Source organism: Labrus mixtus, chromosome 24 (genome assembly GCF_963584025.1).
Source record: "Labrus mixtus chromosome 24, fLabMix1.1, whole genome shotgun sequence".
NCBI classification, from domain to species: Eukaryota; Metazoa; Chordata; class Actinopteri; order Labriformes; family Labridae; genus Labrus; species Labrus mixtus.
Window position 1 is genome coordinate 12,692,499 of NC_083635.1, and position 14,333 is coordinate 12,706,831.

At 43.9% G+C, this 14,333-nt stretch overlaps 1 protein-coding gene across 3 annotated transcripts; it reads right to left on the reverse strand.

Annotated features, from left to right (window-relative positions):
- Positions 1-33: 33 nt before the first annotated feature.
- On the reverse strand, positions 34-13,933 carry LOC132959857 (TSC22 domain family protein 1-like). Of its 3 annotated transcripts, none has more exons than XM_061033098.1 (2): positions 11,154-13,933; positions 34-559 (listed from the first exon to the last, which is right to left on the reverse strand). In XM_061033098.1, the coding sequence occupies exons 1-2, from the start codon at positions 13,157-13,159 to the stop codon at positions 274-276; spliced, it is 2,292 nt and encodes a 763-aa protein (XP_060889081.1). In that variant the 5' UTR covers positions 13,160-13,933; the 3' UTR covers positions 34-273. The 3 variants fall into 3 exon arrangements, with proteins under 3 accessions (XP_060889081.1, XP_060889083.1, XP_060889082.1); XM_061033100.1 differs by lacking the exon at positions 34-559 and adding an exon at positions 602-749; XM_061033099.1 differs by lacking the exon at positions 34-559 and adding an exon at positions 2,016-2,359.
- Positions 13,934-14,333: the final 400 nt, after the last annotated feature.

Sequence of the window (14,333 nt, forward strand, 5' to 3'; positions counted from 1 at the left end):
ACCCTGTGATCACACACACACACACACACACACACACACAGCTCCACCTAAAGTCCCCCAAAACAAACCCTGACACTACTTCTACTACTGCACCTCCTCCGTCCCTCCTGGCCTGCGCCCTTTGGTCCTGACCCCTGCACTCCCCTCAGAGGTGGGAGCAACACATTAGGGGAGCCTGACCAACAAAGGAGACCAGGATGGTGCCGTGTAGGACGGGGACGGGAGCAGAATGGGAGCACTTTAGTGTGTTAAGTCCTTCTGATTGCCCCCTTTCTAAGCCGATATCACATATAGGCTTCTCAGGCGATTGGGCGCACGGCAAGGCGGAGACAGGAGGATGGGCTGTGATGTCACCGCATAAGGAATCATGTCCCCTCCCCTTCTGTTGTTATATAAACAGTCAGCAGAGATTACGGTGAGCCGTCCAATAGGATGAGCTACTTTTGACCACACACCCTCGTCAACACAGCAGCAAGCCACTCCCTTCCTGCTCCTCATCCTCCCTGTGATGGTGGCGGACGCAGGAGTGGTACCTCGCATCACTTTGGAGTCAAAGTAGCTGATGATAAAAACAGAACACGGTTTTTAAGTCATCTGAAGGAGAATGTGTATGTTAAACCGTGCCTGCCTTAATCGGTCCTGTCACTCCTCGTCAGCGGTTGCACACTGGACATGCACACACTCCCAGCATGGCTCTCCAGTGGAGCATGACTCACGTGTACCACCCATCACAAAGTCCACAACACGGTCTGCACAAAGATAATCAAAACAAGACGGCTACCTGGATGCTACATTGGTCATACGAGGCTAAAAACCTAAAGCATCAATGAATCATCATCAATCAGCATCATTGAATCTCAGTAGTAAAAGAAACGGTGCACATTTACAGACTTTAAAGAACAAAGAGAGGAGGAAGCCCGGTCGAGGATATGGCGCACTTGTGTGGATCACAAAATGGCGGGCGAGGGGTGTGACGGGGAGATTGTTGGCGTGTTTCAGCTCGATGCATGCAGGGAAATTATTAACCTCATTAGGCCAAGGTCACGTCTTCCTTTCTTCCCTTTAATGTATGTGTCACTAATCCAAGAAACACTTGACAAGCACAGACATGAGAAATTAAAACTAATGAAATGTCTCTAAAAGTGTTCATTGGTCCAGACTTAAACGAAGGGACTGTTATTGATCAGTGACAATAATTATTTCAGGACTTTACCTGTCATATAAAAACACAACGCTGTGTTTACTGACTCTATATCTGCACATTGTGTATCTGCAGGCTTGGGGTCAAAGTGCGCATGCCCGCTTGGAACAAAGGCTAGAAATTCGTTCACTGACGTGGAGACAGCTTTACTGTCAGCCAATCGCTGATGGCACAACAGCCTCTGCTCAGCCAATAGCGAGCAACCTTTAGGTTGTGACATCAGGGATGACATGCTTTCATTCATTATGTATCCACGTCTGTCCTAAGCCTGTGGATGTTGCATGTGAACAGAGCTGACCCATATATTACCTCATCGCTATGCTAAAGCTTGACGTTGTTGTGCAGTGAAGAGGCTGCAAGGATGTCAAAGTCACTTTAACAAATTAAAACCTTCCTTATTGGCTGAAGCACTTGGTCCAAGTTCCAGCAAGCTATTAGACTTTATAGGCTTAGTAATGAGCGCTCCACATGCCAAATGTTAAATTAAATAATTAGCAGATTTTAACTCCTTCCTGAGCCCTTCACAACACGACAAGTTCACCTTTCACTCTCTTTCAAACTAAATAGATAAATAAAGGGTGTTAGCGCACATCCTCGCCACACCCTGTGTTGCTTACATAAGTGGCGTGTGGAGGAATAAAAAGCAAAGAGCAGATAGTGCTTGTGTTGCCCTCATAGTTAAAATATTAAGTTTCACTCCGAGCTATATTTGAGAAGAGGAACACCCATCTGCTGGTAGACTTTAAGCACGAGACAGAGTTAAAGAAATGATGAGCAGAAAAACAGTCTTAAGAGTACATTTACACAGTACCTCTGAAAGTATGTCCATGTATCTATAAAAAAGAGATTTAGCAACAAGCACAGAAGATATCTTTGAGCTTTAGTGGCTCGAGATGCTCAGGCAAAGTGTCAAATCAATAGCGTTAAACACTTCCTTGCTGTACATACACTTGAAGGCATCCCTCCTTCAAGCACAAGCCTCCTTTTATCCACTCTCTCTCTCTCTCACAAAAGTATCCAGCTGAGTGTAAGTAACGCTTCCGCCTCACTTTATTGTGCTGTTTGAGTGAAGGCAGAGCGAGGCCGAGTTCAGGGGGCCATTCAGACACTCGGGCTGCAAGTGTGTGGTCCTGAGTCAGATCCAACTCCACCACAAATCTGCAGCAGAGGAAAAGACGTCAGCCCATTTGAAAGCAAAACAGTGCAAAACTATATAACATGTCAGACACTGACATGGGCTTCTGTTTGTTTCCGTCCCCTTTATTTATCTGGTTTGTGTGCCACCCTGTGATTCGCCCGGCCTCCTTCGGCATCACTTGTCCCGAAGCAGTTGTGAGACATTAGCTTGCGTGCGTCTGCTGCGCCGGTCCGTGCATCCCGTTTGTGGTGTGTGTGTGTGTGTGTGTGTGTGTGTGTGTGTGTGTGTATGTGTGAGGCTATGTTTGCCAACTGGAGGAATCCGGTTTCGAGTGCTTTCAACTGCATTTACACGAGGAGAACGAGGGCCGACAGCAGGATCAACCTCACTGCACACACTAAAAGGGACACTTCTGCAAAGGAAGTGGTTCAATTTGCCAAATATAGAAATCAAAAGCAAAAAAAAGAGGAAGGAAAGAATTTATGAGGGAGATTAGAAAAAGACAAAAATGACAGTTAACGGTCATGTAATCAAATTTGCACCTGCAGCATCCAATCACTTTTTCAGTCCATTCCTGTACCGAGGTATTAATCAAAGATCTCCGCCTCCATCTTTCCCCAAACACAGACAAAAACAAAGAGCACCAACGCCCCAAAACTCTCATGGCATCACACAGCTCCAGGGCAGCGGCTCATTGGTGCGAAAGTGAATCGGTCGCTGCCGTGCACGCAATGCCTTACATAACCTGCCTCCTCTGCCATACGGGCCACAGAGGAGGGAGACGGGGGATGGAAGGAGGCCGAGCGGGAACATCTCCACTGGTTCACTGACACCCCGGACAGGTCTCGTTCTGCTGGTGGACGAGGGATTAATTTACAACACCCTGACACATTCTGTGTTCACTATGAGGGTGGACACATTTTTGACAGGAGTAAAAATAACAGAGGGAGGTATTTCCTTCTACATTTAGTCAGGACTATGTGTGATAAATCATAACTTAAAAAGATGCCTTAAAGGAAAGAAATGCAAAGACAGCATGGATGATTTGGCACAAATACCAGAGATTTGGAGGATTATCCAAAATTAGGGAAAAACTACACCAGATATCTCATCTCCTCCTGCTAAATCGTCTTTCTAGAAACCCCCGAAATAGAGAGAATGATCTTTCATAAGTACATTAGTAGTTTAAAAAGCTTTGGATCCACACACATTAATCATTTCCGGCCCCGTGTGACACATTTCAAACACAAAATTGGAACTCCAAAGCCCCCTTCTGCAACTTTAATCCATGATAATGTTACACAAGCCAACGTTACACAACCTGAAAACATTCAAGCGTCACAGGAAGTTGTTTTGCCGACCTCTGCTCACATTGATGTGCACAGTTTTTGGGGGCTTGCTGTCAGTGCGTTTAGAGTGAGGATCTTCCCAGCAGCCACTGAGAGACTTTGCTCGAGGGTCTCAGCGGTGTGCGGACTTCACGCAGCGATCTGAGTGTGTTTAAACAGTCGGACGGGTCGAGGCTCTGACACCAAAAACACACACATCTGGCTTCACACAGAAATTATTATCCTTTCTCTTCACTGTGAAGCTGGCTCTTTACCGAGAAGTGTCACTATCAGGGGGGATTCATGTTTTTCTAAGACAGGGAGTAGAGTGGACACATTACAAAAGGAGTTTGATATTTTAGACCCCAAATCATCTAAAAACAGACAAAAAAACTGAGAAAAAAATGCGTGTAAGAAGACTATATTTGTTGCTTTTTACCGACAACATGCTCTACCAGATAACTCGCTGTCTATTTAGAGTTTTTCCTCTTAAAGTTATGATCATTCAGCCCTTTCATGCATGGCGTCTAATGCAGTGTGCAGATATCTTGAGGTCATTTTAAGCTGTAGAATCGAGGAAGCATTTGTATGTCACTTTGTTGTCATGAGAAATAAGATCCCTAATTCAGACTGGTTGATGGAAAAGTAGATCCATCAAGAACTATGGGTAAAATCATGTAATAAATCAGATTATTCTCAGACCACAGAAAATTTTAATATTTGATGTAAGCAATTGATTTTTATTTATTTGTTCTTGGACATTAACATCTGACTGAAAATGCATCTGTCATCTCAAAGTGAAAGTTATATTCTTTAAGATTTCTCTTTTCTTTTGTATTTTCTTAATTAACATTATCAAGTATTTTATTATGAAGTCTTCAGATGTCATAATTCACTGAAATGTTCAGAGCAGACAGAGAGTGAACAGATATGCAGCTTCCTCTGAAAATATAATTTATTGAAACTAATCAGCATTCTTTTTTAAAAAGTAAACTTCTTTTTATTTAATTTTTATCTTTCATGCATAAAATGGTTAAAGACAACAACATGTAGCAATGAAATCCAAGTCTCCCTCTCTGGTTTCTTGTGTCATTTCCTTAGCGGGAAAACGCTCAGCAGTATATTGTGCTCCTGCAGCGAGCTCAGCTGGACACCTTCATGTGTTTTGGCACCGAATATTCAATTATAGGATCTGAAGTATCACATTTCTCTCCTGTAAAGTGCACTGACTCTACCTCTGTGAGAAAAAGCCAGAGGGTGAAGTTCTATAAAAAATAAATTTAAGTACAGGTGCCAGAGGAGCGTTCGTGGCACAACCAGTCAAAACCAGAAATATGTCCTCTCCTCCTCCGTTCATGTTTTTTCCCCTGAGCCTGAAGGGAAAAACAGTTCTGCACCATTAAAAAATGTCTCCCCTGTAAACACCTCCAGCTTCACACACATGTACACACCACCGTGTCAGGGAACTCATAAACACGAGAGCCGAGACATGCATGGACACATATTCCATTCTCTGTGGCCCTGCGCTTCTCTTCAAGAATCTGCAGCTCGCCAAGGAGGCACAAGGCGAGCAAACGTGACACCCGTCTGCTTGGCTATGCAGCAGCACCCCCTTTAAACCCAACCAACCCCCACCCCCCCGTCCATGCCTCCTAAAACCGGATCGGGCAGAGCGGGATGACGTTCTGATCTAGATGCATTAAGATCACACCAAGACACAGATTGAGAATCCCTTGAGTCTTATCTCCACCAGGACTCAAACCTGATGGAGTCTGAACGAGTGATGCATGAATAATGACGTCAGACCACTGAGACTCAGAGCGAAATCTCTGAAACAATATTCATCAATAACTGCTCATTACTTGATGTCATAGCTGACATGATCAAAAGAACATCTTCTATAACTACTAATGTAATGATCAACTAAGAAAAGCAGATAACTGAGGCACTGAAATGTTTAGGATTAACGCTAAAATAAAACATTAAGAAACACTTCAATTATTGATGAACTAGTCAAATAGTAAGAGATGATTTTGTTGATCATATGGATCCCTGTCTTTATGAGCCCTTTTATTTTATTCATTACTTTTATGTTTAATTCAATCTGTTATGTGTTTTACATTTTCTATTTTATTTACTGTGCACCACTGTAGTTAAATGGCATCTATTTACATCTATATTCCACACACAAGTCAAATACTAATTTCTGCATTTGCATGCTGAAGAAGACAAAGACGTATTTTCTATTATTTCCTCTTTAATTAAAAATGTATCTGATATCACCTCATATCAGTTGCAGTCTTCTGGGAATTAGCAAATATCATATTGTTAAAGAATGTCCGGTCATCATATTGTGATGACTTTCAGCCCTAGCTTATTTGTTTTAGTATAAATCCAAGTATTAGTTGATGGCATTACAATGCAGGTCAAGTGACTCAAAAGTCAGATTGATCAAATCTGTGTAGCTGGGAAATGATAGTATCTTCTGTCATGTGACAGCAAAGCGTTCAGAATCTTTTGCAATAGTATAAATAAAAAGGCGTCCAGAAAAAGCAAACAGTCTGACTCAGTTATCAGTCATTCAGACGGGCCCATGCAAACTCCATCTCTTAAAATAAGCACACCTGCTGTGTTACAAACCCTGTGAAAGGAAATCTTATGTCAATAACTGTCCTACTGAGACGTTCTGCATCCAGAAAACACTTATTAAAAGGCTACACACCCATTTCTAACAGTCAGCCACGCATTAGTTTGGACTTAAACATTGCGTGCAGGAAGGACATTTCCACTTTGCTGCAAGGCACATTTTAGGTCACTGATTCGCAAAGCACGTCACAGTTATATAAAACAACTACTGACCAGGAGCGGGGATTTATGAGCCAATACTGCCACCTTGTGGGATAATGGCGGTACAACATGGTGAGGGAAGAGAATGACAGTTCATGTAATGTCTCTGCTGAAGCGTGATTTAGATGTCACATCTCGTTAACAGACAAACGAGTTAATGAGCAACAGGTGTTAAACTGCTTCTGACATTCAGGAGACGCCGCCCAACAAATGAGAGAAAGAAAGCTGCTCCAAAACTAGAAGATCCACTGAACAGGAGCAAGAACCCAATAAACCCTGACATGGAACTTTCAGATACTGCACACATGACGTACTCAAGTAAAGGACATAAGAGGCAGAGAGTTCCCACAGAAGCACATCTGTTTCTTGTAAAAGATAAGCACCTAAAGTTTACTGTGATGAGGATCAGATAAAGAAACAGGAGCAGAGCTGAGGCTTTAGAGTGTATTCCCTTATTTTATCAGAAAAATGCAAAACAAATGATGAGATCTAAGTCTAACCAAAGGTCAAAATGTGCATCAAGTTTTAGAATACACTGAAACCAGACAAGGAATGTACAGGAAATAATTCAAAATGCAAATGTACACTTCCATATGTTCAACTCCACACGTTTAACTACTTTAAGTCCTGTTTTGTAGCTTTATTTAGTCTATAAGTAGTGTGAGTTTATGAAGACAGAGGCAGAAGTGGGTCCAATCAAGTTTTAGAGATTATTAAAAGATGTTTTCTTTAAGAATAATCTGGACTTTGTGCAGGGTTAACACAGCAGGGGTGAATCTAGATTAGATAAGCAGGAAAATAGTCCATGCAAAGTCACAAAGTATATGAGAGTTGGCATGGAAGAAGGCTTAACTAGGAATGAGTGTATGCTGCTACAACCAAAAAAACATTTGAAATTATGTCAGAATTATGATTCAGATGTATTTCTTCCTCCATTATAAGGTCTGAAAGCTTGATTTAAAAAAAAAAATCAAATTAAAGAGTTAATTCTGCGCAGATGTATTTCTCTGAAATTAACTCAGTTTGACATTTTAAACTGACAAGTCTCATTTAATTTAGCAATGAATGAGTCATTTAAGTGCATATAACCATTGCTCATCTTATCTTGGGGTGTGTTCACGAGAGCAATGGCTCACAAAGACGTTGTTCGTATGACTCATTCTACTTTTGTTTGTATGGGTGACTCAACGTACTCCACATATGGTTGCAACGTCTACGTTAATGTAAAACATGCAGCATTATGGGGATCTTCTTAAGATACTTCAAAACCCTGGCACCTCCAAAAAACAAAAGCAGCTCAAGCTTTTGTCCACACCTCTGCATCGTAAAAAGCAAAAGTGAAACTTAAATCATGATGAGTGGAAGCTGATGGAGCCAATTTATTATCACTCACATCTGACAGGTTAACAGCAGAACAGCTTTCAGGCACAAACTGACATCACACACAAATATTCAGAGACGGTGTGAAGGAGACAAATCTTTGTGTAAATGCTAATGGGAGGACTTAATGGCTAAAGTTCATGACAAAAAATAAACAAGCATTAAATCAAAACCAGAAAAGCTTAGGGCAAAATCACTTGCAGTGCCTTGAAATGACAAAAAGATCAACTCAGAGGGAACACTTGAGCTTTCATCTGTGACTGATCATGTGTTTAAAAAAGGGAGTGATGCCAAAAAGTCATGAAATGTTTGTTGAAGTTTTGAAAAACAAGATGAGCTTCATCAGAATTTGGGAAATGCAGTTTGAAACCAGCTCACAAACAGAAAACATGCCTGCTGCAGAACAAGGCCCTTTTAATTCAAGCTATAAACTTGACTGCTCAATATCTTTCAACCACAGATCACATGTTAACTCCATTTAAAAGGCAATAAAATACTGGAAAAAACATTCTCATTTAAAAAGGTGTTAACCAAAATAAAAAATAAATCATGTGTGCAAGATTTACAGGCAAATAATCCCTGCAGGATGCACCTTCAACTTTTACAGCTCCAGAGGATGACGACATGCACATAAACCACTTTATAAATCGCTCTATGACACTTCATCTCTGACATGAGGCTGGGTATGAAATGCACATTACCGCTGTGTCAAACGAATGAACATAAAAGAATCATGTATTTCCAACACCTGGGAAAAGGAAACGTTTTTAAAACCTTTCGCTGAAAAGTGACTTAAGAAAAAAGTTTTGCCAGGCTGACTTACTCCAAAATGAAGCCATAAAACTAAAGCTTTTCTACATACTCCTGCAGACATGACTATTCATATGGTATCGTTTGGTTTTAGACACATTACCAAAGCATGCTGTACTGGGGAAAAAAGGACACTAACTGTGCTCAAAGGCCTGTTGCTTCATGAAATGATACAACACGTTCTTCCTTAACAGCTCTGCAAAAGCTATGATTCAGTTTAATGGGACATCTTTACAGTGAACTGCGACAAACTCTGATAAGACAAATGACAGGTGTGATTTTAACTGGAAGAGTGCGTTTTCCTGCGACTGTGAACTGACAGCTCAAGAAGTCAAATTACTCCAGCAGCTCTGACCTGCAGGCTGAAATTCCACCCGGAGAGGACCTGATGAAAGCCCTGATTCATATCACCGTTCCTTACAGCACTCTCATTGACATCCACCTCGCTGACAGATAGACAAACAGGTGAATAGAAATGCAGACACACCTTCTCAACATCCCTGTTATACCACATGACAGCAGTCACGCATCATGCTGTGTGAAGATCAGTTTTTTAAAAGGCACGACAGTGTAAAGAGACTCTGACAGGAAGTGAACACCGCAAGAGAGAATGAAAAGCATTCAAAGTCGATGTTAAACCCATTCTCTACAGCTAAGCCTCTCATTTAAAATACAAGATACTCATGCAATGGCCTTCTTGATGTTCTTGAACATTGTGAGATCTTAACAACGAATTGATTCTTTAATTACCACTGCCCGTGCGCAGTCGTCTAATGTAAATACAGCTGTAAATGTATGATGATAAGGGGGAAATTGACTTTAACTTGGCACTGGATTGGATGCTAAAAGCTTTGGAGAAACATTCACATATGCAGAGGAAAGAAAAGGGTTGAAAAGAACAGTTTTTAAAAAGCTGAAATGATGCACCAAAGGCTGCAGAAGGAAAGGAAGACAATACGAGACGCAAAGAAAGCAGAGACAGATCGCAGCGTGACATGAGCAGGAATATAAACAAAGCAGACACACACATGGATGGTCTGCAGGACAGTGGCCGATTCACCGCAATACAGACAGATAGATGGAAACATACTCACAGAGAAGGCATGCAGAGACCATGCACACAGACACACTCTTACAGTCATGATGGGGTGCCACAGATTGCTGACAAAAGCCTCCACACAGTGAACAGCCCCACTCTGTCTGCAGCTAAATATTACAAAGACTATGTCAACACGAAAGCAGCAGTTGTTGCATCCCCCCCTGTCTCAAAGTTCTTTGAGTTCAAAGAGAATAAGAACAGCTGAAAATACATGAACATGTAGCTTCTGCTCAGCTGCTGTGTTCAGAAAAATCTCTACTGGTTCAGTTTTTTAATCATGTTACCATTTGGGCTTCTTTTCACCTAGAGCTTTTGAATTTGTTGCTAACAGCTAAATAAAAGCGACAACATTTAGGAACAAGTTTCTATTTCAGTTATGGGTACAGGGTGAGGCCATTTAAGTCCCTCTGTCCCCTGCAGGCATTATTGTTGTACTCACAACATGAATCTCCTGCTAAACCAGAAAGCAGGACAGTACAGTGGTAACACTAGCCTGCTGCCACAACAGTGCTCCATTTCTCTGCAGCGAGGGTTCATCTGATTAATGCAACACAACTCCTGATTCTGTCCACAGACTATGAAAGAAAGACCAACGCTGTGTTTTCAAATAGGGCATCAGATGTTTTTCCCAGATTATTTTAAAACAAACCTTTTTTTTTTTTAGAAACCACCTGCAGCTGAAGTAACCACTTGTGTGCAAGAAAACTAACAGCAACATAGAATTGAGTTATTGTGCATATAAATAAACCATGGCACAGATCCCTGAGGGTGATACAAGTTATCAGATTTAGTATCAAGCAACTGGCAAAACCTGAGTTCTGAACAAAAGAGAAAGGTAGCATGAAGAAAAGGTGGCTTTACTGACACTAAGAGTCCTAATGTAATGGAAGTGGATGTGTGATCATAGGGGTGCGACGGGGGCAGAGCATCTGCTGAGTCATCTGGCGCCCTCAGTGACTCAGCAGTTCCTCTGCTTCTATTACAGCCACTGATATTTTTACAACGCCAATGTCCAGTGAGCTTTCTTTCACCCACTGCCTCATGAAGGCTGACAGAAAGTTACCTCAGGGGAGAGAGCCAATGTGACATTGGACTTCTGGATCTGAATGAAAAAGGATGGTGTAACAAGAAGCTAGACGTGATGACGGTGGTTTTTGCACCTTTACCAACGACGTATTGTTAATACACTGCAGAAAATTAATTATAATGAAATGTTGCAATGAATAATAGTAAACCCAGCTGCAGCCTGAACAAGAATGTACCAAAAATAGTAGTTGAATAAACCTCTTTTAGCAAAACAAAGTTAACAACAGATTAAACAAATTGGCAGCACATGCTGTCCGTTCTCACCTGTCGTCATCTCCTTCAGCATGCTGAGTCCTGAGTCCTGCAGCAGCAGCGACCATGAAAGCACTCGCCTCAGCAGACATCCCCATATGGGCCAGAGTCCCAGCAGCTTCCGCAGCCCCCTCTCCGCCTGCCGCCCCTAGCCTGGGCAGACCAAGCAGGCCTTGGTGCTGGAGCAGAATCCTCTGCGCGTCCTCCAGCTGCGATGTTTTGATCGAGCTTCCTCCTCCCGGGACATGGGTGAAGGTTGCGCCCGGGTTGAGGAGCGGCTGGAGTACAGCTGTGAGAGGCATGTATGGAGAACCATAGTTGGGTGCTACTGGACCTGTAGCATTGGACGAGGGCTGGACTCGTGGTTGTGGGTGAGATGGGAGGTTCTGTGGCTGTCCTGTGAAGGTTCCCTGTGCAGGGGGGGCCCCCTGACCCTGATGAGGCAGCTGCTGGGTGATGCCGACAGCTGGCTGGGATGTGACCCCTGGAACTGGTGTTATGGAGATTCCTGTTGTAACATGCGGCAACGGAGGCTGAACCTGGGTCTGGAAGGGAGCTGTGGGCTGGATGAAGTCTGGTTGACGGACACCTCCCAGGGGCATGACTCCTGCATGGAGCTGAGGGGCAGGATAACCTCCCTGGGGTGGAGCCTGGTGGGGATCCACAGCATAGGGCAGCTGCTGTGGTATTACAGGTGGAGACTGATTAACACCAGTCTGTGGTGTTGCTGTAGTTAGAGGAGCCACTGGTTTTTGCATGTGAGCCCCAGCAACCACGTCTTGGGGTGAAACATATGACAGAGGAGCAGTTTGGGCCATCCCCTGTGGCGGGCTCTGCATTGCTTGTGGACTAGTGAAGTCCTGGCTCGGCAGCTGGTAGGGCTGCAGCGTATGAGGCGGCTGCACAGCAGGTAACCCCTGATTAATCCCAGCATTACCCGCCTCAGTCTCTGCAGCCACCTCTGCACCCTTTGGTGCCTCGGCTGTCGTTGCATGAGGAATCTCCTTTTCGTAATACTCTGTGCAAGTCCATCTTCCTTTGCGGAACGGCTCAGAATTAGTGTCTAGTTTGACCACCCTGAAACGAGACCCTGTCTGAGTTTGGGTGGGTTGGGTTTGAGTGTTGGGAGCAGCAGCAGCAGCAGACGGGCCTGATCCTCCACCTTGCCCGCTCACGTTAGTGTTGTCAAAACCTGCAGGCCCAGAAGGAGGACCAGCAGCAGACATATTAGAAATGTTCACACCACCTTGTAGTTGTGGATCAGTGGCTGTAACATCAACAATAGGGGCTAATGGTTGCGTTGTCAGACCTGTGTTATCCAACATAGGTGGCCTTTGGGACTGGCTAAGCCCGCTTTTCATAGCTGGGCTTGAACAACCCAACGGTGCAATCGGAAGAGCTGGTTCACCTCCTCCCATGCCATCAGAGTAATGGTGGGACTGGCCGTGTTGCTGAGGATAATAATGATGAGACACGGTCCCATTTACCATCGAGGTTTGCTGCTGGGACCCCTGAGGGACGGAATGAGGGTGAAGAGGCTCGTTAGGCGACACGAGTCCAGGTGTGTCCACGCCGTGGAGGCTGTTCAAGGTCTCGTCGGAGGAGCTTCTCTCTGGCACACCTGTGTCTGTCGCCCTGGAGACGGAAACGTCCAGCATATCGGAGGAGGAAAGGTCTTCGGTGTGAGACTCGTCCATGTCGTCGTAGCTCTCCGTGTCATCCGCTAGACTGTTGTTGCCGCTCACGTTGATTTGAGCTGAGGTGACACTCGTGATCTGGAAGCCACTCTTCTTCTTCACCTGAGCGCCAGACACCTGGGACTGCTGCTGCTGCTGCTGCTGGTGGAGGAGTCCAGGAGAAGAAGACCCAGCCGGGGTTGCATTCTCGTCAGCCGAGGTGACGCCTCCTCCAGCGGCTGTGGAGGTGGCGGACGCCCCGCTGCTGCCCCTCCTGAAGTGGAAAGACGTTTTTCTGCTCCCCGTCCCGGGAGGCTCTCCAGAAAAGTCCTGGTGGTGCATCCTTTCCTTGCAAAGGAGTTAGTCAAGGCCAAAAAGCTTGGGTCAGTTGCAGTATCGCGATACTAACGAGCCATAAAGTGAGAAACTAGCTGGGTCAGTTGCAGTATCGCGATACTAACGAGCCATAAAGTGAGAAACTAGCTGGGTCAGCTGCAGTATCGCGATACTAACGAGCCATAAAGTGAGAAGTCAGATGATTTATGCCCTTTAAAAAATCAAGTGGCCCAGAAAGGATAGCTTACAGATTGTGTCCCACTTCAAAACACTAGTATTAATCAAACTCCATCGAGAAACAAACACCGAATTCAACGAATAAAATAAAATAAACAAAGAATCCAGTTAGCCGCCAGTTAGCTCCGGATTAGCTGTGCTCTTTGTGGATATTAGGACTGCTTTTAATGGCTACTTTAAGTGTCACAGTTGGAAACCAGTAATTAAGTACAGTCCTGGATTGTAAAGGTGCCCTCAGATGGTCTTCCAGGTGAATGTGGACGCTTCTTAGCTGGCCGGTTTGTGTCGCAGGAAACCAACCGTCGCATCCATTTCTCTCCGGGCGTCGATCCTCCGTTTCCCCCCCCCCCCGAAGCAAAACGAAGAATAACGAAGAATAAACTGCGTCCCTTGTCAAAAGAAAAGGTCGTCTAAGTAATATCCGTCTTTGTAGTGGTAGAAAGTACTCGTTAAGTCCATCTCGATGCGTCTCACCGAGTCCGTGTTTGCTGTATCATTGCCGGTGACCAGCGGCAGCTAACGGGCTGGGAGGGAGGGAGGAATGCAAACACTACAACCGCGCATGCGCGTATCTGCCCATTTCCTTTTGACTGCTGCAACGTTCAGGCTCAACTGCAAAGTAGGAATATGCACAATCCTGATTTTTCCCCCCCGAGTTTTTGCGTATGATTTTTTATTTTATTCATTAGCACACATATAAGAATACATCAAACTAGGTTTGACAAAAACATAAAAGGTGTGTCAGGAGAGGTCAAGAAGCCAACATGCTTATACAAGGGACCTCACCTCTTAAGAGACAAATAAATCAACTAAACAAATCGAATTACACAATTTCAAAACAAAATTAAAAAAAACATGAATATAAACACATATACAGTAACCTATGCACGTATTCATACACACACACTTAGACATACATACAATAGAAAGACTGAGAATGTTA

Coding starts and splice junctions, on each gene's coding strand:
- LOC132959857 (XM_061033098.1), bottom strand. CDS start 13,159: ATGCACCACCAGGACTTTTCTGGAGAGCCTCCCGGGACGGGGAGCAGA. Junction 560..11,153: donor GCTGAAGGAGATGACGACAG/GTGAGAACGGAC, acceptor TTTTATCATCAG/CTACTTTGACTCCAAAGTGA.